Source organism: Agelaius tricolor, unplaced genomic scaffold (genome assembly GCF_023055355.1).
Source record: "Agelaius tricolor isolate 1412-34295 unplaced genomic scaffold, bAgeTri1.0.p SCAF_14, whole genome shotgun sequence".
NCBI lineage: Eukaryota > Metazoa > Chordata > Aves > Passeriformes > Icteridae > Agelaius > Agelaius tricolor.
Window position 1 is genome coordinate 17454876 of NW_027269274.1, and position 24732 is coordinate 17479607.

General features: G+C 53.8%; 1 protein-coding gene, 1 long non-coding RNA gene and 1 pseudogene across 2 annotated transcripts; all 3 read left to right on the top strand.

Annotated features, from left to right (window-relative positions):
- Positions 1 to 1123: 1123 nt before the first annotated feature.
- Positions 1124 to 3809, top strand: LOC139596108 (PHD finger protein 7-like). The gene is made up of 10 exons (XM_071440147.1): positions 1124 to 1205; positions 1530 to 1621; positions 1707 to 1808; positions 2096 to 2220; positions 2297 to 2494; positions 2530 to 2673; positions 2889 to 3002; positions 3149 to 3267; positions 3419 to 3612; positions 3708 to 3809. Exons 1-10 carry the CDS (start codon positions 1124 to 1126, stop codon positions 3807 to 3809), a joined length of 1272 nt encoding a protein of 423 aa, XP_071296248.1.
- Positions 3810 to 6028: 2219 nt separating this feature from the next.
- LOC139596041 (uncharacterized) lies at positions 6029 to 8429 on the top strand. Its single transcript, XR_011681203.1, has 4 exons — positions 6029 to 6447; positions 6890 to 7260; positions 7964 to 8046; positions 8264 to 8429. It is a non-coding gene; the product is annotated as an uncharacterized lncRNA (long non-coding RNA).
- Positions 8430 to 16671: 8242 nt separating this feature from the next.
- On the top strand, positions 16672 to 19357 carry LOC139596109 (PHD finger protein 7-like; annotated as a pseudogene).
- The last annotated feature ends 5375 nt before the right edge of the window (positions 19358 to 24732 follow it).

The following is a 24732-nucleotide window of genomic DNA, read 5'->3' on the forward strand; positions in this document are numbered from 1 at the left end:
CGTCTCTTCCTGATTTGTTTCCAAGGTATTTTCTAGTAGGAAAGCATGGACCAAACTGGCAAAGTTCCTATAATGCAGGAAAAGCATCCTCCTGCCTTTGACTTGGGTTGAGAACTGTTGCAAGCACTCCTGTCAAATGTACACAGAACATTCTCAGTGAATTTTCTGAGTTTCCACAGAGTCAGTAGAAAAGATGACGTTTCTAAGGAGCTTAATACAAATTTTTCCATTTATATGAAATGTCAAAGTTATTAGTTCAGAGGATGACAGGATAACAGAGGTCTGGAGGCAGCTGTGATGGTCTCCAGGTTTATCTCCTGTAGCCAGTGGTGATCAGCAGCAGCATCAAATCAGGTTCATCTTAGTTTTCTCCAGACAGGTCTTGAGGAAAAGGTCAGTTCACCTAGAGCAGGGTTTGAATCTCTGCCGTGCAGGAGACTCCGCACGGGCTCTCTGGGCCACCGGCTGCCAGGGGCAGGAGCAGAGATTTCCCTTGGCCGGGGCCGGAGCCCTGGCGTGGCAGTGCCTGAACAGCACCTTCCTGCCTGCAGTACCACCCTCAATGGCTGCCCCAGGGCCTGGCATTTGACCCTGCACTTGCTGCAGGAGTCCTGGCCCTGGTTCCACCCTGAGCAAACGCTCGGACCCATCTCAGAGCCTCGGTGCCCGAGGGGGCCGCCACAAGTGGATGCCAGGGACCTGAGGCCATGGCTGCCCCAATTTTGGGTACACGGTGCTGATGTCAGAGTGGCCATTGTGACCTGTGCGACCAAGGCCACAAAAGGGAACGCTGGGCTCAGGCCGAGTGTCAGTGCGACCTGACGACGGGAGGAGAAGGTAGGGCAGGGACGTGGCTGCTCAGGGACCAGAGGGGCCCCACACCTCGGGGCTCTGGGCCTGTGCTGCAGGCTCACCTGCCTCTCCCTTCCCAGAATCAGCGGAGGAACAGCCAGAGGACACTGTGGTGTTCCTTAACGCAGCGACGGGAGGAGAAGGCGGACAGGAGCAGGGCTCACGCAGGGCTGAGCAGGGAGTAGAGCCTCGTGGCTCTGGGCCTGTCCTGCAAACTCCCCCCCACTCTTCTTCCTCCCATAGAGAGAGAGGACCAACACGTCGGGCGACTATGTCACTCCAGGAGAGGGACTCAGAGCAGACAGCTGCCATGGCTGACAGCAAGCAGGAGGGCCCTGGTGCCAGGGAGGCAGGTGAGGGCAAAGCAGCCCTGTGACAGCCTGGCCCAGGGGCTCTTGTTGCAGCAGGCAGTGTGGGGATCAGAGCAGAGGCAGGGGGAGGCAGGAGCTGCTCGGCCATGCCGGGGCCGGGAGCCTCCCTCCGGCCCATGTCGGGCCCAGCTGGGCCAGGGGGCAGCTCCTGGGACAGCCGTGCCCGCAATGGCCCCTGCTGTGCAAGGCCTCCAGCCCTGCCCATCAGCCAGGCAGGGACAGAGCAGCCTTGGGGCCGATGCTGCTGCAGGCTCAGAGCCCCGCAGAGCTGCTCATGTCCGCTGCCACTGGCTCTGTCCCCTGCAGCCTGCATGCTGTGTCGCCGAGCCGAGGCTGACCCGGACATGTGCGGTGACAAACTGGAGAAGGGTGGGCTCTGTGCCCACGTGTTCTGCATGGTGAGTGACTCCGGGCGCTCCCTCCACCGTTGCAATGAGCAGCTCCTGCCGCCCTCTCCTCATCAGCTCCTCCCCTTGCCTGCAGTTCTTCGCCACTCTACTATTTCGGCAAGAGATGGACTGCGTTGGACTCATGGGCTTTCTCCTTCGGGATCTCCTAATTGCAGTCCGGCGGGCGGCACAGAAGGTGAGAGCGTGACAAGAGCAGGGAGATTTGTGCCTGGCGAGGTTTGCCAGAGCTTAGCGCAGAGAGCAGGAAAGAAAGGCCGGCCCGACAGCCGCGACCAAGTCTGGCTCCCAGCAGCTGTGGCACAGAGGCCCTGGCACAGGAGCCTCCCTCCTCCACCAGGCGGCTCTGTGGGCTGGGACCCGGCAGCGGCCACATCCTGCGCCCTGCCCGGAGCCGTGGGGCTGCCAGGGGAGCCCTCGAGGCTGCTGCTGCTGCTGCTGATGGGGCTGCTTGGCTCTTTCCAGTACTGCTGCGTCTGCGGCCAGAGCGGGGCAACCATCATGTGCTGCAAGGAGTACTGTGACAGATGGTTCCACCTGCCCTGTGCCAAGGAGGGCGGCTGTGTCAATCAATACATTACCCCGTTCAGGTACCTCCTCTCCCTTTCTGGCCATCACTCGTGAAGGATCCAGCATTTCTCACTTTCCCCTTTGCTTTGCCCCCAGCTCCTTCTGCCCTGAGCACCGTCCAGAGCAGGAGGTGGAGGTGACTCCAGAGCCGGACACCATTTGCTCCATCTGCTTGGAGCCTGTGGAGGACAGAAAGACCTTCACAACCCTGGTGTGCCCAATGTGCAAAAGGGCCTGGTTCCACAGGGACTGCATCCAGGTTGGAGCCCTCCCCTCAGCCCTGGGGCACAGCAGGTGCTCAGCAGCAGCAGCAGCAGCAGCAGCAGCAGCAGGGCCTCGCTCACCCTGCCTGTGTTTGCCCTGCAGGGACAGGCCATGCGCGCTGGTCTTTTATGCCTCAAGTGCCCCCTGTGCAGAGACAGTGAGACATTCCTTGTCGACCTGTTTCTCTTGGGGATCCGAATCCCCTTCAGGTTGGTGTCCTTCTGCCTGGCCCACCAGCCAGGAGGGTACAAGTGCTGTGCTGTGCCAGGCCCTGCCCCAGGAGCCCTGGCTCTGCCCTGTCCCGTGAGTCTGGGCTTCAGCTTCGTGCCCAACTTGGAAAAGCGCTGGAGAAAGAGCAGGGACACCCTGGATCTCCATGAGGGGAGGGCAGCAGAAATTCATCATCTCTTCCTTTCTCCATCAGACAGCCGACATGGGAGGACAACGATGCCTTTGCGGAGCTAGGAGAGAGGCATGGCCAGTGCAATGCCAGGGATTGCCTTTACCCTGGAGGCAGAGAGGAGGCAGAGGAAGAGGGGTAAGTTGGGATGCTGCACCTGGGGCTCTGCAGGGAACCTGTGTCTCCACAAGGGCTCAAAGCGGGAAGAACCAGAAGCGTTTGGCCAGACAACCACCTTCTGGCACACTTTGTTCTCAGTGCTATGAGCCTGTTTCCCTCCCCAGGCCCTGGCAATTGCTCCTGTGCTCCTCCTGTGCTGCTGAGGGCACCCATAGGCGCTGCTCTGGCCTGAGAAACAGCATAGACAGATGGGAGTGTGACACCTGTGCTGGGCTTGGAACGGGTATGGGTCAAACCCCGGTGTCCCTGGGCTGGGGGCAGTGCCCAGGCCAGGCTTGGCAGAGTGCGTCCACTGCTGGAGGGCTGGGGGCACTGCTCTGGCCTGGCCTGGCCTGGGCCTGGGCAATCTTTGACATTCCCGCTTGCCCTTACAGCCTCCAGGGTTGAGTCAGAGCTCAATGGCCCCAGGCTGGCCAGACAGTCAGGACTGGGGCCTTCTCATGGCTCCCCAGATTTGGAGGCCTTCAGCAGCAGCTCTCATAGCCGCAGGCCATTGGGTCTGGCGCACCAAATTCTGTCTGCAGAGACGAGCAGCCACAGCAGGCCCCAACACGCAGCATGGCAGCAGGTACTGCCATCCTCCTCGCTGGACAGCAGCAGCCCCAGCACATCAAGGTCACTGTACAGCAGCTCCCCTGACTCTGAGGACAGGGTCCATTCCAGACGTGCTGGGCCCGGCCGCGGGCGAAGCCGCTCTCGCCAGCAAGGTCGGGCCCCAAATCGACTTGTGCCCTTGAGGAGTCGGCGTTACAGGAGCAGCTGTAGAAGACCAAGGGCTGAGAGACCCCGACGAAGGGAGACACCTGCATGGGCGTCCCCCCAACACAACCACTCCCGTCAGCAAGGTTGGGCCCAGAGTCCAGCTGTCCGCTCCAGGAGTCGCCATGAAAGGAGCAGCGAAACAGGGCCAAGAGCTGAGAGGCCCAGGCAAAGGGAGACATCGTCAGGGGCATCCCCCAGACGCAGTCGCTCCCGCCAGCAAGGTCAGGCCCCAAATCAACCCATCCAATCAAGGAGTCGCCGTGACAGAAGCAACAGAACAAGGCCAAGGACTGAGAGGCCCAGGCAAAGGGAGACATCTGCACGGACGTCCCCCAGACGCAGCCGCTCCCGCCAGCAAGGCTGGGCCCAGAGTCCACCTGTCCGCTCCAGGAGTCCCTGTGACAGGAACAGGGGGACAGGGCCATGGGCTGAGAGGCCCAGGCAAACGGAGCCACCATCACAGACATCCCACAGACACAGCCGTTCCCGCCAGCAAGGATGGGCCCAGAGTGCACCTGTCCGCTCCAGGAGTCGACGTGACAGGAGCAGTGGGACAGGGCCAAGGGCTGAGAGGCCCAGGCAAACGGAGCCACCATCACAGACATCCCCCAGACGCAGCCGCTCCCGCCAGCAAGGCTGGGCCCAGAGTCCACCTGTCCGGTCCAGGAGTCGCCGTGACAGGAGCAGCAGGACAAGGCCAAGGACTGAGAGGCCCAGGCGAAGGGACACGTCTTCGGGGATGCCCCCCAGATGCAGCCGCTCCCGCCAGCAGCGCCGGGCCTCGACTCAAACTGTGCGGTCCAGGAGTCGCCAGGACAGGAGCAGGAGGACAGCAGCGAGTGCTGAGAGGCCCAGGCGTAGGGGGACATGGTCGGGGACATCCCGCAGGAGCAGCCGCTCGCACCAGCGACGTCGGACCTCAGCTGGGACCTCCAACAGCAGCACGTAGCGTCATCTTTTCTTTCTAGTCCATGTGTTGCTTGCCGGAAGTGAAGGTGAGAACGGTCAGTGCAGGGACCTTGAGATGTGCAGGTCTGTGAGAAAACCATATCAGCTCTTGATGTTTCTATTGGCAGGAAAGAAGTCTGTGCTAAATACCTTGATTTCTGTGTACCCGTGTATTCAGTGAAAAGTCACTTAAGGATGTGGCTAATTACAAAGGACTCTTGTTCCTGCCTTTAGACTCCAACCTCTGATGTTTCCCCACTGCTTACCCTTGATAATGAACCACTCCTTAATGGGCTTGGATATGCTTAGGGAGACATTCAGAGCAAGGTGGCTCTTAGGGAAGCTGTCTCTGAAAAGGATGTGTGCTGTGTTGCTATCTTTGAACAATCTCATTTCAGTAAAGCCAAAAAAAGAAGAAAGAAGAGAGTGAGGCACTGCCTCAAGTGGCTGAAGACAACTTTGACAGTATTGCTGCGGATTTGAAAGACTTGATTGGACCTTCAAAGAACAAACCAGAATAGACAGAGGAAATACCCTGGGGCAAAGAGGATGCACAGGACTCTGCCCCAGGGTATTTCCCTTCCATTTGGGACCTTTGCCTGAGAACGACACAGCTCAGAAGCTGAGTACTTTCACGTTTTCCTACTTTGGAGGCACAGAGGAGTTGGGCATCAAAGAGGGCAACAGCAGAACCCTTCTAACATGCCATTGCTAAGGAAGAGCTTCTGGCAGGCACTGTAGGGCAATACGGTGTAAAGAAGGTCAGGGTCCAGGGGATTTTCAGCAGCAGAAGTCAGTAATTAGGAAGAAGCATTTTCATCTTCATTTCTGCTTGCCAGGGCTGTGGTAGATTAATGAGAGGTAACTCTTGCTTGCATCTCAGGAATTCTAAAGGCATGCTTTGAGAAGGCATTGGGGTTTCTGCTGAGTGGTGAAAAAGCTGGTTCTCATGCCCTGAATTCCTCAAACGGGGAAAAAGGTGACAAACCAGTCATATCAAGTTTCATAGAACCCAACAAGATTTTAAAGGAAATGTGTGTTAATGTAGAGGGAGGAGCAAAGTCCGGGAGCTGACCCCAAGATCCATGCGCATTCTGTTTGTTACTGAATTCTACTCTTGGACCTTTAGAAAAAAGAAACGGAATGACACATGATCTTTGGGGTGTCCTAACCTTAGATAAAATGAGGCCGTCTGAAATGAAGATGAAACAACATTAAATCGAGTCCCAGTCATGTAGGAGAGAAAAGAAACCACGAGAAGTTATCCACAATATTAAAAAACCCAACGCAACAGCACAAAGCAACGAGTCCCCCACACTTGTGCTGAACTGAGAAGGTATTCATGGTCTTCTGAATGCAATGACAAATGTTTAAGAATACATAAGGGATCCCTAGAACAAAGTGGAGCAGAGATGTAGCTTAGAAAATCTGGCAGGGGCAGATTCTGTCCTTCCCAAATCTGTCTTCTCCACTCTAAGTATTTCACTTGAAAGGAGGAATTTTTCCTGACCAGTAGGGGAAGAATCTGGTTTTGGCTTTTTTTCTCTATGGGTGCTGTCATTGCAGAGCCTTATGCCCTTGGAACAATAAAGCCGGTAAAAGCCACATGGCAAGAGGATCCACGTTTCCAAGACAGCAGTTCTGAGGGTGATGATGAGCCTGAGATGTCAGAGATTGAACAGGACCAAGAAATGCAAGTTCCATTTCTCTTTGTTGTCTACTTGGCTGTAGTAGTTGGATGCTGTGGGAATATTAACTCAGGAAATGGGAAACGGACATTGCACACCTCTGAGCAACCAAAGTCATCTCGGAAAATCGTTTGTGCTGCACAGAGTCAAAACTCCCAGCAGCACATTTGATGTGAAGATGAATATGGGAAGAGAGAGTTGAGCACAAGAAATTAACTGGGTCATTTTGATTGGACCAACTCCAAAGTGAGTTTGGCTAAAAGCCAAAGACACAGTCAGTTTTCTCTCTAAAAGTGGGTTTTGTAAAATAAAAAGCTCTATTTGGGGTTCCTAGGGAATAAAGCTTTTCAATGTATACCATTCCTCTGAAGCACTAGAGTTTGAAATCATGTTCATGGAATTTGATAGTACAATTTAGGATGCTCAAATCCCTTTGTCCTTGTCTAGGTTTCTTTCTTTACCACGCACAGGAAGTGCTAGAGTTTTTTTCTTCTCCAAAGATGATGAACGCCTAAGAGGTATGACAGAATTTCTTCAACCCCTTTTGTATTTTTTTTCCCTTTTAAACCCTTCCTGGAATTCAGTGAGGAGGAAAAAATGCTGCCTAGTTATGAAAGTCTTCTAGTCAAAATTTGCCACCCTTATTTGTGGTCCAAGTTGTGGTAGAATCCTGTGAGAAAGTCCTGGTAAAAGAGAGGTCAAGCAGATTTCTGGCTTTCTTGTCTTTCAGACAATTACCGAATAGGAATCTGGACTTTTAGAGTTTACCAGAAGCTTAGTCACTTGTCAGGTTACCTAGACATTTTGGATCCTTTCAGGTATTTAAATCATCTTTAACTTTTTCCTCTCTTTCTGGTGTTACCGTTAGAAACGTTTGAGTGTTCTTCTTGTGAGCCACGTATGTCCCTGTGGTTCTTTGTGCTAATGCATCTGGGGCTTTCTCTTCTGAATCCAGTCAATTTTGTATTTAGAAAGAAAGACAACAACAACCAAAGGAAACATACACACAGTGCCCAAAACCTGCACAGGCCACCAAAACAATTGCTGGTTCTATTTTGTAGACTAGAGTCTTAAGACAAGCTTAAAGGATGTGCCTTCCATGAGACTGATGAGATAACTGTGATGAAAGGCACTGCTGTGTTCACACAGTTAGCGGCCTGCAATCTTCCAGCCAGCCTGGGTGTGTTGAAATGGAGAGCTCAGGCCTCAGCAGGCCTCAGTTCTGGGGGAAGATGTGGGGTGCTGGTGCTGAGCTTCAAATGAAAGAGCTGCAATTTCACTGCAATTCAGATTGCAGCATGTTGAGGAAAACTGCTGCTGCCTTTCTTTCCATGTTCTTAGCACAGCAGGCCGCAGTAGGGAACATTTCTGCTGAAGCCAAGGTGTGGTGGGGGGCAGGAGAACAGGAAGGATGGTGAAGAATTGATTTCTGATTTTAGTGCTGTGTTGGTCATGATTGTTAGGAGCAGCAGCACAATCACAAGCGTTTAAGCCTATTAATTGGTTGTTTCTTTTGTGCAGAGGGTCCACAGTTATTTTGTAGATTGGTAGAACTCAGTGAAGAAAAAGAGGGTTAGGAAGACAGACGTAGATTATTGCTTGAGGTGAGTATGTAACATCTGTTCCCTGGTAAGTCTGGGGGAAAGCTGAGCCTGGGGAGGGATTGCAGGTATGAATGTGCATGCAAAATGAATTCAGGACCTCAAGTAAAGCTTTAAATTTGTAATGAAGAGGGAAGAGAAGTTTTTTAGTGTAGCGGTGTGTAGAACATCTCGTTGTGTGGTCCAGTCAGGTAAACCGTTACATCTCTGTACGTTACAGGTGCAGCTACTTAACTGTATGTAAGGATAGTGAATGTAGAGACTTCTCCTAATAGTGGATTCAGAAACTTCTTGGAAGAATTTGTTAGATTTTCATTATTTTCTGGAACGCCGAAGGAAGCATAAGGATAGCCTATAGGAAGTGCAAGCAAACCAATAAACCTTTTACTGATTAGAAGCGAGTCACGTTTGTTTCTTGAAGGAGTTGCCAAACAACGTTACTTTCAAAATCCTTTCAAAGGTCTAACAGGGATCAATAGCAGCAACCCCTGTTAGGCCGTGTTTGGGAGCTGGGGCTGAGGCTCTTGTGTCCTGGGGAGCCACGGGAAGGCTCCAGTCCTGACTGTGCGGCCAGGCCGGGGCCATGGAGCTCCAGCCCATCCCTGGTGGATGCAAGGGCCAGCAGGAATGTCAAGGGACCCCAGGGCCGGGCCAGGCCAGGCCAGAGCAGTGCCCCCAGCCCTCCAGGAGCGGATGGGCTCTGCCAAGCCCAGCCTGGGCACTGCCCCCAGCCCAGGGACAGGCGGGTGCTTTGCCCAAGAGCCGTGCCCAGAGCAGCAGAGCTGTCACAGCCCCAGCTGGTTCTGCTCTGCGTCAGGCCCGAGCAGGGCCCGTGGGTGCCCTGGGCAGTGCAGGAGCAGCACAGGAGCAGCTGCCAGGGCCTGGCGAGGCACAGGGGTCAGCCTCGGCTCGGTGACACAGCATGCAGGCTGCAGGGGACAGAGCCAGTGGCAGCGGACATGAGCAGCTCTGCGGGGCTCTGAGCATGCAGCAGCATCGGCCCCAAGGCTGCTCTGTCCCTGCCTGGCTGATGGGCAGGGCTGGAGGCTTGCAGAGCAGGGGCCATTGCGGGCACGGCTGTCCCAGGAGCTGCCCCCTGGCCCAGCTGGGCCCCACTTGGGCAGGAGGGAGGCTCCCAGCACCCGCATGGCCGAGCAGCTCCTGCCTCCCCCTGCCTCTGCTCTGATCCCCACACTGCCTGCTGCAACAAGAGCCCCTGGGCCAGGCTGTCAGAGGGCTGCTTTGCCCTCACCTGCCTCCCTGGCACCAGGGCCCTCCTGCTCTCTGTCAGACATGGCTGGTGTCTGCGCTGAGTCCCTCTCCTCCAGTGACATGGTCACTTCGAGGTTTTTATTTCTTTCTCACTATGCGGGAAAGAAGAGTGGAGGGGAGTTTGCAGAGCAGGCCCAGAGCCACGAGGCTCTACTCCCTGCTCAGCCCTGCGTGAGCCCTGCTCCTGTCCACCTTCTGCTCCCGTTGTTGCGTTGAGGAACACTGCAGTGTCCTCTGGCTGTTCCTTCGCTGATTCTGGGGAGAGGCAGGTGAGCCTGCAGCACAGGCCCAGAGCCCCGAGGATTTGTTTCATGTTTTAACCTGCATGGATCTCCTTTTAGGATAGGTGGAGAAAAAGGAGCAGGCTGCTGAAGTTGCTTCAGTTTCTACCACAAAAAGCAATGTGTTTTTACTAGCAGAAAACACCTGTTTTCCAACAGCCTATTATTAAAAATTTGCCTTTCCATGGAACCAGCAGGAACGCATCAGGGATCAGCATCCATTGGCAGAACAATGACTTTTACTAACGACTTACTACAGAACTACTAAAAAGCGGAACACTACTTTTACTAACTGATGGCTTCCATGAAATCTAAGCACTCAACTCCCTTTATGTGGCGTATGTGAAGGACAACTGCAAGAAATCCTGCTATTAAATTCATAGCACTGGACAAAGAAATACCTGACTGCTTTTTCAGAGTTTAATGCACTAACAAAATGACACAGACACAGTTTCTTGTCGAAACTTTTTGAAGGTTTTTTCACACCCTCATGTTCCTCCTGATATAGTTGAGATTATCTAAGTAATTAGATTTGGTATCTTTTCAGGCTTCCCATTCATGCCCTGAATATTTTGCCAGACCTTCCTTTTTTTTTTCAATTCTGTGGTTTCCCTCTGGTGTTTTAAATCAGATGTTTCAGTATTTTACTATCTGTGGTGCTACTCTCTCGGATCTAGTGAAGAGGGCCAAGCAGTGCCGGTCTGCCGGCAGGTCCCAGGCGTCGCTCCTGCTGGCGGCCCCGGGGCAGGAGCGACGCCGGCGCTGCCATGGCCGGGCTTCCCTCAGGTGTCGGCACTGCCAGCCCGGCTCTGCCCAGCGGCCCCGGCGCTGCCATGGCAGGGCTTCCCTCAGGTGTCGGCACTGCCAGCCCGGCTCTGCCCAGCGGCCCCGGCGCTGCCATGACTGGGCTTCCCTCAGGTGTCGGCACTGCCAGCCCGGCTCTGCCCAGCGGCCCCGGCGCTGCCATGACTGGGCTTCCCTCAGGTGTCGGCACTGCCAGCTCGGCTCTGTCGGGGGCTCTGGCACCGCCACGGCGCACGGCAGCTCTGGCACTGCAGCCTCGGCCAGCAGCCCGATCTGCGGACTGGGACCCCGCAGCGGCCGCACGCTTCTCCCTGAGCCCGAGCAGCGACTGCACCCTCCCAACAGCGCGCCGGGAATGCGCCCACGACCAGCGCGGGCTCGGCTCTGGGCAGGAACCGCCCCGCCCCTCACACCCGCCCGCCCCTTCCCGCCCTCCGGCCCCGCCGCGCGGCGCCCGCGCTGTCATGGCGGCTCTCGCCCACAAGGCAGCGCCCTGAGCCCTGCAATGGCGCCGGCAACGTTCTGGCACTCTGGAAGGCGCGGGCGGGCACCTCTTGCAAACTGGGCCATACGTCCCATTTCCTGAAGAAAACACGTCCTGTCATGCCTGGCCTCTACACACTTCCGAGCCTGATCAACAAGAACAGACGTTTAACCTGTGACACACATAGCAGCCTACAAGCTCGAAGTGATGGCCAGGTGTTAGAAAAGCAAAGTACTTGTTGCTAGAATTGTCTTTTAAGACTCAGGGCTGGGCAAGTTTCACTGATCTCAGACCCAGAAGGAGGTTGACAAAGCTTGGGAAGAAGAATGCCCACTGATAGTGGACACAAAGCATGCAGAATTTAGGGGCCCTAAGAACATCTGCTAGAACTGCCAAGATAAAGAAAACATTCATGAAGCCAACTCAGGAAATATGCTGAGATGAGCACCAGCTGGGTAAAATAGAGTGTGATGTTTGCAGGCAACAGGACTTTGGCACCCAGATTATCCTGGGGCTGGCCATGGGATGGTTCTGATCACCAGAACACATGAAAAGACGGTGCAGTGCAAGCGCTGGGCATTGTGCTTCATAGAAGCCAGATGAAAAAGCTGGGGAGACTGTGCTGGATTCTTGTGTGGTATCTGCCCCTTCTGTGTAAAATGCCAATCACTTGTTTTAAAATTTTAAAAGTAATAAATTAGTTACAAAAATAGTAATAAAAATTAGAGAAATAAGAATTTGGACAATTAAGAGTTAGGACAATAAAGGACAATAAAAAAAGCCAAGAATTACAGATGTCTGGGTGCTCTGCTCTGCCTCAGAACACACTTTACTAACAAAAGATTAACCCTTACAAGTAATAGCCTGTTGCTTATTCATATATCTCATACACGATGCCAAAATTCTTTTCAAACAATGGGTGTTTTCTTGTGAGTGTCAACCCCTCCCTCATCTTGTAAATCAATTGTCTTGGTCCCTCAAAGTCTGGTTCTTCCCGATAAGGAGGCAATATTTCTTCTCTTAGAGTTTTGGCGTCTTGTTACTGCTATCTCCGCTTGAGCTATTTAGAAAAAGTATCTTTCACAGTTTCTGTAGCCTAAAACTATATTCACCACACTACTTTAAAAGATGAGTATAGGACTACAAAAAAGGATTAATACAACATAACTTTCCAACATAACACATATAGTATTAATTTTAATATTTGCGAAAAGCCAATCATATAATACCCATTTTTCACACCTTCTCTGCTCCTTCTTCTTCTCAAAATATATTGTAAACCTGACCAAAAATACCTACTTAGAGCCATGCTCAGTACCTTATTCTGAAAACTTACAGCTGACTTACAGGTTTAGCACCTTACAGAGCAGGTTTGAGGCCCTGGAACTGGAGGGACAGACAAGTGATGAAGTGGGCACAAGTCCTTCTGGAATAGAGGGGGCACCTAGGGCAAGTCAGCCAACACCATGCATCGTGACCACCTCTGTTCCAGGGGAAGGCAGGGTCCTTGCAGGCCTTCCCAAAAGCATCTCAAGGGAAGGTTTCCATCTCCCCCTGCCCTGTTTCCTTGACTTTAGCTGAATCTTTCTCTGACAGAAAGACAGGAAGCTCAGGTGTGTTAGGAGATTAGTGTGAGCATTGGCAGAGGTGAATGGTGAGGAATCCAGAGGCTTGTGCAACTCTCTTCCATGAAGAGTCCCTTGTTGTATATTTCCAATAAACCAGAGCTGAAATGGCAAGGCAGCGATTGGGGAAATACAGCACTGAGACAATAAAGCTGTAACATGCCTTGTTTTGAGAGGGACAAGTAAGACAAGAAACATTCAAACAGCAAATACTGAGAAGATGAAGAAAAAAGCCAAATTTTTCTAAGGTTTTCTAATGTTTGTTTTCTTCTCTGCACCTTTTGAAGATTGCCTATATCCTATTTCCATTGTTTTCTTTTTTCCTGTCTTGAGAATGAATTTTGCATTCTGGATATTTTAAGTCAGACATAAGACAAGTTCCATATTGCTTGGCAATCACGAAAAGGTAAGTTTAGAGGTAACATCCATTATCTTTGATGATTGGATCAGACTCAATTTTAAATAGCCTTGTATGTCATGCTCATATGCAAAGATGCTACATTGATCCTTTGAAGGGCATTAAACCAAGAAACAAGTACTTCAAAAGCTCTGGAGGTGGCTGCCATGGTGAGTTTCCCTGAGGTGTCACAGCCCCAGGCCTGCTCCATGGCAGATTTCCTGAGGGCCGGCAGTCCCAGCCCCGTCCCATGGCCGGTTTCCCTGAGGTGTCACAGCCCCAGCCCCGCTCCATGGCCGGTTTCCCTGAGGTGTCACAGCCCCAGCCCCGCTCCATGGCCGGTTTTCCTGAGGTGTCACAGCCCCAGCCCCGCTCCATGGCCGGTTTCCCTGAGGTGTCACAGCCCCAGCCCCGCTCCATGGCCGGTTTCCCTGAGGTGTCACATCCCCATCCCGCTCCATGGCCGGTTTCCCTGAGGTGTCACAGCCCCAGCCCCGCGCCATGGCCGGTTTCCCTGAGGTGTCACAGCCCCAGCCCCGCTCCATGGCCGGTTTTCCTGAGGTGTCACAGCCCCAGGCCTGCTCCATGGCCGGTTTCCCTGAGGTGTCACAGCCCCATCCCGCTCCATGGCCGGTTTCCCTGAGGTGTCACAGCCCCAGCCCCGCTCCATGGCCGGTTTCCCTGAGGGCTGGCAGTCCCAGTCCTGCTCCATGGCCAGGTTTCCTGGTCACTTTGAGGTGCTGTTCCTCTCTCTCTATGGGAGAAAGAAGAGGCCGGGGAGCTTGCAGAGCAGGCCTAGAGCCACGAGGGCTCTACTCCCTGCTCAGCCCTGCGTGAGCACTGCCCCTTCCCTCCTTCTCCTCCCGCTGTCAGCTCGTACTGACACTCGGCCTGAGCCCAGCATTCCCTTTTGGGGCCAAGGGAAATCTCTGCTCCTGCCTCTGGCACAGGGCGCTCTGCCAGCAGGTCAGGGAAGGAGACAGCCCCAGAGAGAGGCGTGAGCAGTGGAGGAAAGCCAACATCACTGCAGTCTTGCAAAAGGGCACCAAGAAGGAGCCAGGAAAGTGCAGGCCCATCAGCCTCAGCTCCATCCCCAGAAAGGTGACAGAACAGCTCCTCTTGGATGCCATCTCTGAGCCTGTGCAGTAACAGGAATGGAAACCATGCTTGACCAATCCCACAGCCCCCTCTGCTGCAGTGACTGGCTGGGTTTGTGAGGGGAGAGCAGTGGTTGTTGTCAGCAGGGACTTCAGCAAGGCTTTGTCCCTGCCTCCCCTAACAGGCTCCTGAGGCAGCTCAGGGCCAGTGGGGCAGAGAAGTGGCCAGGGCAGCTCCAAACTCAGATAGCTGTGAGCTCAGGGGGCCGTGCTGGGGCCAGCCTTGTTTGCCTTATTCCCCAGTGACCTGGCAGAAGGGACAGAGCGCTGCCTCAGCGTTTGCTGATGGGACAGAACCGGGAGCAGGGGCTGAGGCACCACAAGGCTCTGCTGCATTCAGTGAGACCTGGACAGGCTTAGAGAGTTGAGCAGAGAGGGACCAATTGAAATTGCACTGGGGAAAGCCTCTAGAAGAGCTTCAGGCTCTGTAATTACCAGGCAACAGAAGTGTTTTAGTACACTGGAGTCTATAAGGGTGTCTTGTAATGTCGAGTCAGGGAAACCCCTGCTTCTGTGGGTGTTCCAGGACCAGTTCCTTGTATGTATGTCAAGAAAGTCTTGGAGAGAAACATGAATGAATTCAGAAACTTCCCCAGATATTATTTTGGATTTTCACAATTTTCTGGAATGCCAGGTGAAGTGTAAGGATGCCAAAAGGAAAGTGAAAGCAAACCAATAAATCTTTAAAACATCAGAAGCATCTCCAGTTTGTTCCTTGAAGAAGTTGCCAAACAATGTCACTTTTGAAATCCTTTGAAAGATCTAATAGGAAAAAGCATTGGCCAAAAGTGCTGCCCTGTGTTTCTGAACAGCAACATGCATTTTGTGTTGATGCAAGGTTTGTACCAGGGTTTGGGGTTTTTGTGTGTGTGTGTGCTTTGAATGTGAGTGTTTGCAGGACTATTAATAATTAGACCATGTACTGAAGAGAACATGTTACTGTGTTGTGCTGTCCAGTGCTGAAGAGGGTTGAGACAGAGCAGGTAGCTGTGTGTCTGTGTGTAACTTGCATGAGCAGCACCGGAGCAGTGCCCAGGGCCTGGAGAAGCAAACGGGTTCTTCCCGGTGCTGAGGACAAAGCGTCCAGAGCTCGGGATTGTCCGGCCAAGCTCTTCTGGCTCCTTGTGCTTTGAGCCCTGGCCAGGAGCCCTGCAGAGCCCCGGGTGCAGCTTCCCAACTTCCCCCTCTTCCTCTGCCTCCTCCCTTCCTCCAGGGTAAAGGCACTCCCTGGCATTGCACTGGCTGTGCCTCCATCCTAGACCAGTGAAGGGATCGTTTCCCAGCCAAGGTGGCTCTCCCATGGAGACAGGAAAATGGACAAACTCCTGCTGCCCCAGCATCAGGCAGGTGCAGGGTGTCCCTGCCTGTCAGCCCCTGCCCTGCTTCCCAGAGATCCCACTGCTTGTTCTAGAAGTCATGGATCTGGATTTCCAGGAGCATGTTTACATAGACATCAATGACAAAAATTGACAAGAATTGTTTGTGCGTCTCTTCCTGATTTGTTTCCAAGGTATTTTCTAGTAGGAAAGCATGGACCAAACTGGCAAAGTTCCTATAATGCAGGAAAAGCATCCTCCTGCCTTTGACTTGGGTTGAGAACTGTTGCAAGCACTCCTGTCGAACGTACACAGAACATTCTCAGTGAATTTTCTGAGTTTCCACAGAGTCAGTAGAAAAGATGACGTTTCTAAGGAGCTTAATACAAATTTTTCCATTTATATGAAATGTCAAAGTTGTTAGTTCAGAGGATGACAGGATAACAGAGGTCTGGAGGCAGCTGTGATGGTCTCCAGGTTTATCTCCTGTAGCCAGTGGTGATCAGCAGCAGCATCAAATCAGGTTCATCTTAGTTTTCTCCAGACAGGTCTTGAGGAAAAGGTCAGTTCACCTAGAGCAGGGTTTGAATCTCTGCCGTGCAGGAGACTCCGCACGGGCTCTCTGGGCCACCGGCTGCCAGGGGCAGGAGCAGAGATTTCCCTTGGCCGGGGCCGGAGCCCTGGCGTGGCAGTGCCTGAACAGCACCTTCCTGCCTGCAGTACCACCCTCAATGGCTGCCCCAGGGCCTGGCATTTGACCCTGCACTTGCTGCAGGAGTCCTGGCCCTGGTTCCACCCTGAGCAAACGCTCGGACCCATCTCAGAGCCTCGGTGCCCGAGGGGGCCGCCACAAGTGGATGCCAGGGACCTGAGGCCATGGCTGCCCCAATTTTGGGTACACGGTGCTGATGTCAGAGTGGCCATTGTGACCTGTGCGACCAAGGCCACAAAAGGGAACGCTGGGCTCAGGCCGAGTGTCAGTGCGACCTGACGACGGGAGGAGAAGGTAGGGCAGGGACGTGGCTGCTCAGGGACCAGAGGGGCCCCACACCTCGGGGCTCTGGGCCTGTGCTGCAGGCTCACCTGCCTCTCCCTTCCCAGAATCAGCGGAGGAACAGCCAGAGGACACTGTGGTGTTCCTTAACGCAGCGACGGGAGGAGAAGGCGGACAGGAGCAGGGCTCACGCAGGGCTGAGCAGGGAGTAGAACCTCGTGGCTCTGGGCCTGTCCTGCAAACTCCCCCCCACTCTTCTTCCTCCCATAGAGAGAGAGGACCAACACGTCGGGCGACTATGTCACTCCAGGAGAGGGACTCAGAGCAGACAGCTGCCATGGCTGACAGCAAGCAGGAGGGCCCTGGTGCCAGGGAGGCAGGTGAGGGCAAAGCAGCCCTGTGACAGCCTGGCCCAGGGGCTCTTGTTGCAGCAGGCAGTGTGGGGATCAGAGCAGAGGCAGGGGGAGGCAGGAGCTGCTCGGCCATGCCGGGGCCGGGAGCCTCCCTCCCGCCCAAGTCGGGCCCAGCTGGGCCAGGGGGCAGCTCCTGGGACAGCCGTGCCCGCAATGGCCCCTGCTGTGCAAGGCCTCCAGCCCTGCCCATCAGCCAGGCAGGGACAGAGCAGCCTTGGGGCCGATGCTGCTGCAGGCTCAGAGCCCCGCAGAGCTGCTCATGTCCGCTGCCACTGGCTCTGTCCCCTGCAGCCTGCATGCTGTGTCGCCGAGCCGAGGCTGACCCGGACATGTGCGGTGACAAACTGGAGAAGGGTGGGCTCTGTGCCCACGTGTTCTGCATGGTGAGTGACTCCGGGCGCTCCCTCCACCGTTGCAATGAGCAGCTCCTGCCGCCCTCTCCTCATCAGCTCCTCCCCTTGCCTGCAGTTCTTCGCCACTCTACTATTTCGGCAAGAGATGGACTGCGTTGGACTCATGGGCTTTCTCCTTCGGGATCTCCTAATTGCAGTCCGGCGGGCGGCACAGAAGGTGAGAGCGTGACAAGAGCAGGGAGATTTGTGCCTGGCGAGGTTTGCCAGAGCTTAGCGCAGAGAGCAGGAAAGAAAGGCCGGCCCGACAGCCGCGACCAAGTCTGGCTCCCAGCAGCTGTGGCACAGAGGCCCTGGCACAGGAGCCTCCCTCCTCCACCAGGCGGCTCTGTGGGCTGGGACCCGGCAGCGGCCACATCCTGCGCCCTGCCCGGAGCCGTGGGGCTGCCAGGGGAGCCCTCGAGGCTGCTGCTGCTGCTGCTGATGGGGCTGCTTGGCTCTTTCCAGTACTGCTGCGTCTGCGGCCAGAGCGGGGCAACCATCATGTGCTGCAAGGAGTACTGTGACAGATGGTTCCACCTGCCCTGTGCCAAGGAGGGCGGCTGTGTCAATCAATACATTACCCCGTTCAGGTACCTCCTCTCCCTTTCTGGCCATCACTCGTGAAGGATCCAGCATTTCTCACTTTCCCCTTTGCTTTGCCCCCAGCTCCTTCTGCCCTGAGCACCGTCCAGAGCAGGAGGTGGAGGTGACTCCAGAGCCGGACACCATTTGCTCCATCTGCTTGGAGCCTGTGGAGGACAGAAAGACCTTCACAACCCTGGTGTGCCCAATGTGCAAAAGGGCCTGGTTCCACAGGGACTGCATCCAGGTTGGAGCCCTCCCCTCAGCCCTGGGGCACAGCAGGTGCTCAGCAGCAGCAGCAGCAGCAGCAGCAGCAGCAGGGCCTCGCTCACCCTGCCTGTGTTTGCCCTGCAGGGACAGGCCATGCGCGCTGGTCTTTTATGCCTCAAGTGCCCCCTGTGCAGAGACAGTGAGACATTCCTTGTCGACCTGTTTCTCTTGGGGATCCGAATCCCCTTCAGGTTGGTGTCCTTCTGCCTGGCCCACCAGCCAGGAGGGTACAAGTGCTGTGCTGTGCCAGGCCCTGCCCCAGGAGCCCTGGCTCTGCCCTGTCCCGTGAGTCTGGGCTTCAGCTTCGTGCCCAACTTGGAAAAGCGCTGGAGAAAGAGCAGGGACACCCTGGATCTCCATGAGGGGAGGGCAGCAGAAATTCATCATCTCTTCCTTTCTCCATCAGACAGCCGACATGGGAGGACAACGATGCCTTTGCGGAGCTAGGAGAGAGGCATGGCCAGTGCAATGCCAGGGATTGCCTTTACCCTGGTGGCAGAGAGGAGGCAGAGGAAGAGGGGTAAGTTGGGATGCTGCACCTGGGGCTCTGCAGGGAACCTGTGTCTCCACAAGGGCGCAAAGCGGGAAGAACCAGAAGCGTTTGGCCAGACAACCACCTTCTGGCACACTTTGTTCTCAGTGCTATGAGCCTGTTTCCCTCCCCAGGCCCTGGCAATTGCTCCTGTGCTCCTCCTGTGCTGCCGAGGGCACCCATAGGCGCTGCTCTGGCCTGAGAAACAGCATAGACAGATGGGAGTGTGACACCTGTGCTGGGCTTGGAACGGGTATGGGTCAAACCCCGGTGTCCCTGGGCTGGGGGCAGTGCCCAGGCCAGGCTTGGCAGAGTGCGTCCACTGCTGGAGGGCTGGGGGCACTGCTCTGGCCTGGCCTGGCCTGGGCCTGGGCAATCTTTGACATTCCCGCTTGCCCTTACAGCCTCCAGGGTTGAGTCAGAGCTCAATGGCCCCAGGCTGGCCAGACAGTCAGGACTGGGGCCTTCTCATGGCTCCCCAGATTTGGAGGCCTTCAGCAGCAGCTCTCATAGCCGCAGGCCATTGGGTCTGGCGCACCAAATTCTGTCTGCAGAGACGAGCAGCCACAGCAGGCCCCAACACGCAGCATGGCAGCAGGTACTGCCATCCTCCTCGCTGGACAGCAGCAGCCCCAGCACATCAAGGTCACTGTACAGCAGCTCCCCTGACTCTGAGGACAGGGTCCATTCCAGACGTGCTGGGCCCGGCCGCGGGCGAAGCCGCTCTCGCCAGCAAGGTCGGGCCCCAAATCGACTTGTGCCCTTGAGGAGTCGGCGTTACAGGAGCAGCTGTAGAAGACCAAGGGCTGAGAGACCCCGACGAAGGGAGACACCTGCATGGGCGTCCCCCCAACACAACCACTCCCGTCAGCAAGGTTGGGCCCAGAGTCCAGCTGTCCGCTCCAGGAGTCGCCATGAAAGGAGCAGCGAAACAGGGCCAAGAGCTGAGAGGCCCAGGCAAAGGGAGACATCGTCAGGGGCATCCCCCAGACGCAGTCGCTCCCGCCAGCAAGGTCAGGCCCCAAATCAACCCATCCAATCAAGGAGTCGCCGTGACAGAAGCAACAGAACAAGGCCAAGGACTGAGAGGCCCAGGCAAAGGGAGACATCTGCACGGACGTCCCCCAGACGCAGCCGCTCCCGCCAGCAAGGCTGGGCCCAGAGTCCACCTGTCCGGTCCAGGAGTCCCTGTGACAGGAACAGGGGGACAGGGCCAAGGTCTGAGAGGCCCAGGCAAAGGGAGCCACCATCACAGACATCCCACAGACACAGCCGTTCCCGCCAGCAAGGATGGGCCCAGAGTGCACCTGTCCGCTCCAGGAGTCGACGTGACAGGAGCAGTGGGACAGGGCCAAGGGCTGAGAGGCCCAGGCAAACGGAGCCACCATCACAGACATCCCCCAGACGCAGCCGCTCCCGCCAGCAAGGCTGGGCCCAGAGTCCACCTGTCCGGTCCAGGAGTCGCCGTGACAGGAGCAGCAGGACAAGGCCAAGGACTGAGAGGCCCAGGCGAAGGGACACGTCTTCGGGGATGCCCCCCAGATGCAGCCGCTCCCGCCAGCAGCGCCGGGCCTCGACTCAAACTGTGCGGTCCAGGAGTCGCCAGGACAGGAGCAGGAGGACAGCAGCGAGTGCTGAGAGGCCCAGGCGTAGGGGGACATGGTCGGGGACATCCCGCAGGAGCAGCCGCTCGCACCAGCGACGTCGGACCTCAGCTGGGACCTCCAACAGCAGCACGTAGCGTCATCTTTTCTTTCTAGTCCATGTGTTGCTTGCCGGAAGTGAAGGTGAGAACGGTCAGTGCAGGGACCTTGAGATGTGCAGGTCTGTGAGAAAACCATATCAGCTCTTGATGTTTCTATTGGCAGGAAAGAAGTCTGTGCTAAATACCTTGATTTCTGTGTACCCGTGTATTCAGTGAAAAGTCACTTAAGGATGTGGCTAATTACAAAGGACTCTTGTTCCTGCCTTTAGACTCCAACCTCTGATGTTTCCCCACTGCTTACCCTTGATAATGAACCACTCCTTAATGGGCTTGGATATGCTTAGGGAGACATTCAGAGCAAGGTGGCTCTTAGGGAAGCTGTCTCTGAAAAGGATGTGTGCTGTGTTGCTATCTTTGAACAATCTCATTTCAGTAAAGCCAAAAAAAGAAGAAAGAAGAGAGTGAGGCACTGCCTCAAGTGGCTGAAGACAACTTTGACAGTATTGCTGCGGATTTGAAAGACTTGATTGGACCTTCAAAGAACAAACCAGAATAGACAGAGGAAATACCCTGGGGCAAAGAGGATGCACAGGACTCTGCCCCAGGGTATTTCCCTTCCATTTGGGACCTTTGCCTGAGAACGACACAGCTCAGAAGCTGAGTACTTTCACGTTTTCCTACTTTGGAGGCACAGAGGAGTTGGGCATCAAAGAGGGCAACAGCAGAACCCTTCTAACATGCCATTGCTAAGGAAGAGCTTCTGGCAGGCACTGTAGGGCAATACAGTGTAAAGAAGGTCAGGGTCCAGGGGATTTTCAGCAGCAGAAGTCAGTAATTAGGAAGAAGCATTTTCATCTTCATTTCTGCTTGCCAGGGCTGTGGTAGATTAATGAGAGGTAACTCTTGCTTGCATCTCAGGAATTCTAAAGGCATGCTTTGAGAAGGCATTGGGGTTTCTGCTGAGTGGTGAAAAAGCTGGTTCTCATGCCCTGAATTCCTCAAACGGGGAAAAAGGTGACAAACCAGTCATATCAAGTTTCATAGAACCCAACAAGATTTTAAAGGAAATGTGTGTTAATGTAGAGGGAGGAGCAAAGTCCGGGAGCTGACCCCAAGATCCATGCGCATTCTGTTTGTTACTGAATTCTACTCTTGGACCTTTAGAAAAAAGAAACGGAATGACACATGATCTTTGGGGTGTCCTAACCTTAGATAAAATGAGGCCGTCTGAAATGAAGATGAAACAACATTAAATCGAGTCCCAGTCATGTAGGAGAGAAAAGAAACCGCGAGAAGTTATCCACAATATTAAAAAACCCAACGCAACAGCACAAAGCAACGAGTCCCCCACACTTGTGCTGAACTGAGAAGGTATTCATGGTCTTCTGAATGCAATGACAAATGTTTAAGAATACATAAGGGATCCCTAGAACAAAGTGGAGCAGAGATGTAGCTTAGAAAATCTGGCAGGGGCAGATTCTGTCCTTCCCAAATCTGTCTTCTCCACTCTAAGTATTTCACTTGAAAGGAGGAATTTTTCCTGACCAGTAGGGGAAGAATCTGGTTTTGGCTTTTTTTCTCTATGGGTGCTGTCATTGCAGAGCCTTATGCCCTTGGAACAATAAAGCCGGTAAAAGCCACATGGCAAGAGGATCCACGTTTCCAAGACAGCAGTTCTGAGGGTGATGATGAGCCTGAGATGTCAGAGATTGAACAGGACCAAGAAATGCAAGTTCCATTTCTCTTTGTTGTCTACTTGGCTGTAGTAGTTGGATGCTGTGGGAATATTAACTCAGGAAATGGGAAACGGACATTGCACACCTCTGAGCAACCAAAGTCATCTCGGAAAATCGTTTGTGCTGCACAGAGTCAAAACTCCCAGCAGCACATTTGATGTGAAGATGAATATGGGAAGAGAGAGTTGAGCACAAGAAATTAACTGGGTCATTTTGGTTGGACCAACTCCAAAGTGAGTTTGGCTAAAAGCCAAAGACACAGTCAGTTTTCTCTCTAAAAGTGGGTTTTGTAAAATAGAAAGCTCTATTTGGGGTTCCTAGGGAATAAAGCTTTTCAATGTATACCATTTCTCTGAAGCACTAGAGTTTGAAGTCATGTTCATGGAATTTGATAGTACAATTTAGGATGCTCAAATCCCTTTGTCCTTGTCTAGGTTTCTTTCTTTACCACGCACAGGAAGTGCTAGAGTTTTTTTCTTCTCCAAAGATGATGAACGCCTAAGAGGTATGACAGAATTTCTTCAACCCCTTTTGTATTTTTTTTCCTTTTAAACCCTTCCTGGAATTCAGTGAGGAGGAAAAAATGCTGCCTAGTTATGAAAGTCTTCTAGTCAAAATTTGCCACCCTTATTTGTGATCCAAGTTGTGGTAGAATCCTGTGAGAAAGTCCTGGTAAAATAGGGGTCAAGCAGATTTCTGGCTTTCTTGTCTTTCAGACAATTACCGAATAGGAATCTGGACTTTTAGAGTTTACCAGAAGCTTAGTCACTTGTCAGGTTACCTAGACATTTTGGATCCTTTCAGGTATTTAAATCATCTTTAACTTTTTCCTCTCTTTCTGGTGTTACCGTTAGAAACGTTTGAGTGTTCTTCTTGTGAGCCACGTATGTCCCTGTGGTTCTTTGTGCTAATGCATCTGGGGCTTTCTCTTCTGAATCCAGTCAATTTTGTATTTAGAAAGAAAGACAACAACAACCAAAGGAAACATACACACAGTGCCCAAAACCTGCACAGGCCACCAAAACAATTGCTGGTTCTATTTTGTAGACTAGAGTCTTAAGACAAGCTTAAAGGATGTGCCTTCCATGAGACTGATGAGATAACTGTGATGAAAGGCACTGCTGTGTTCACACAGTTAGCGGCCTGCAATCTTCCAGCCAGCCTGGGTGTGTTGAAATGGAGAGCTCAGGCCTCAGCAGGCCTCAGTTCTGGGGGAAGATGTGGGGTGCTGGTGCTGAGCTTCAAATGAAAGAGCTGCAATTTCACTGCAATTCAGATTGCAGCATGTTGAGGAAAACTGCTGCTGCCTTTCTTTCCATGTTCTTAGCACAGCAGGCCGCAGTAGGGAACATTTCTGCTGAAGCCAAGGTGTGGTGGGGGGCAGGAGAACAGGAAGGATGGTGAAGAATTGATTTCTGATTTTAGTGCTGTGTTGGTCATGATTGTTAGGAGCAGCAGCACAATCACAAGCGTTTAAGCCTATTAATTGGTTGTTTCTTTTGTGCAGAGGGTCCACAGTTATTTTGTAGATTGGTAGAACTCAGTGAAGAAAAAGAGGGTTAGGAAGACAAACGTAGATTATTGCTTGAGGTGAGTATGTAACATCTGTTCCCTGGTAAGTCTGGGGGAAAGCTGAGCCTGGGGAGGGATTGCAGGTATGAATGTGCATGCAAAATGAATTCAGGACCTCAAGTAAAGCTTTAAATTTGTAATGAAGAGGGAAGAGAAGTTTTTTAGTGTAGCGGTGTGTAGAACATCTCGTTGTGTGGTCCAGTCAGGTAAACCGTTACATCTCTGTACGTTACAGGTGCAGCTACTTAACTGTATGTAAGGATAGTGAATGTAGAGACTTCTCCTAATAGTGGATTCAGAAACTTCTTGGAAGAATTTGTTAGATTTTCATTATTTTCTGGAACGCCGAAGGAAGCATAAGGATAGCCTATAGGAAGTGCAAGCAAACCAATAAACCTTTTACTGATTAGAAGCGAGTCACGTTTGTTTCTTGAAGGAGTTGCCAAACAACGTTACTTTCAAAATCCTTTCAAAGGTCTAACAGGGATCAATAGCAGCAACCCCTGTTAGGCCGTGTTTGGGAGCTGGGGCTGAGGCTCTTGTGTCCTGGGGAGCCACGGGAAGGCTCCAGTCCTGACTGTGCGGCCAGGCCGGGGCCATGGAGCTCCAGCCCATCCCTGGTGGATGCAAGGGCCAGCAGGAATGTCAAGGGACCCCAGGGCCGGGCCAGGCCAGGCCAGAGCAGTGCCCCCAGCCCTCCAGGAGCGGATGGGCTCTGCCAAGCCCAGCCTGGGCACTGCCCCCAGCCCAGGGACAGGCGGGTGCTTTGCCCAAGAGCCGTGCCCAGAGCAGCAGAGCTGTCACAGCCCCAGCTGGTTCTGCTCTGCGTCAGGCCCGAGCAGGGCCCGTGGGTGCCCTGGGCAGTGCAGGAGCAGCACAGGAGCAGCTGCCAGGGCCTGGCGAGGCACAGGGGTCAGCCTCGGCTCGGTGACACAGCATGCAGGCTGCAGGGGACAGAGCCAGTGGCAGCGGACATGAGCAGCTCTGCGGGGCTCTGAGCATGCAGCAGCATCGGCCCCAAGGCTGCTCTGTCCCTGCCTGGCTGATGGGCAGGGCTGGAGGCTTGCAGAGCAGGGGCCATTGCGGGCACGGCTGTCCCAGGAGCTGCCCCCTGGCCCAGCTGGGCCCCACTTGGGCAGGAGGGAGGCTCCCGGCAC

Excerpts from the sequence above, each read along its gene's own strand:
- LOC139596108 (XM_071440147.1), top strand. The coding sequence starts at position 1,124 with ATGTCACTCCAGGAGAGGGACTCAGAGCAGACAGCTGCCATGGCTGAC. Across the intron at positions 2,221-2,296 it reads CAATACATTACCCCGTTCAG|CTCCTTCTGCCCTGAGCACC; the intron begins GTACCTCCTCTC and ends CTTTGCCCCCAG. Across the intron at positions 3,268-3,418 it reads CTGTGCTGGGCTTGGAACGG|CCTCCAGGGTTGAGTCAGAG; the intron begins GTATGGGTCAAA and ends TTGCCCTTACAG.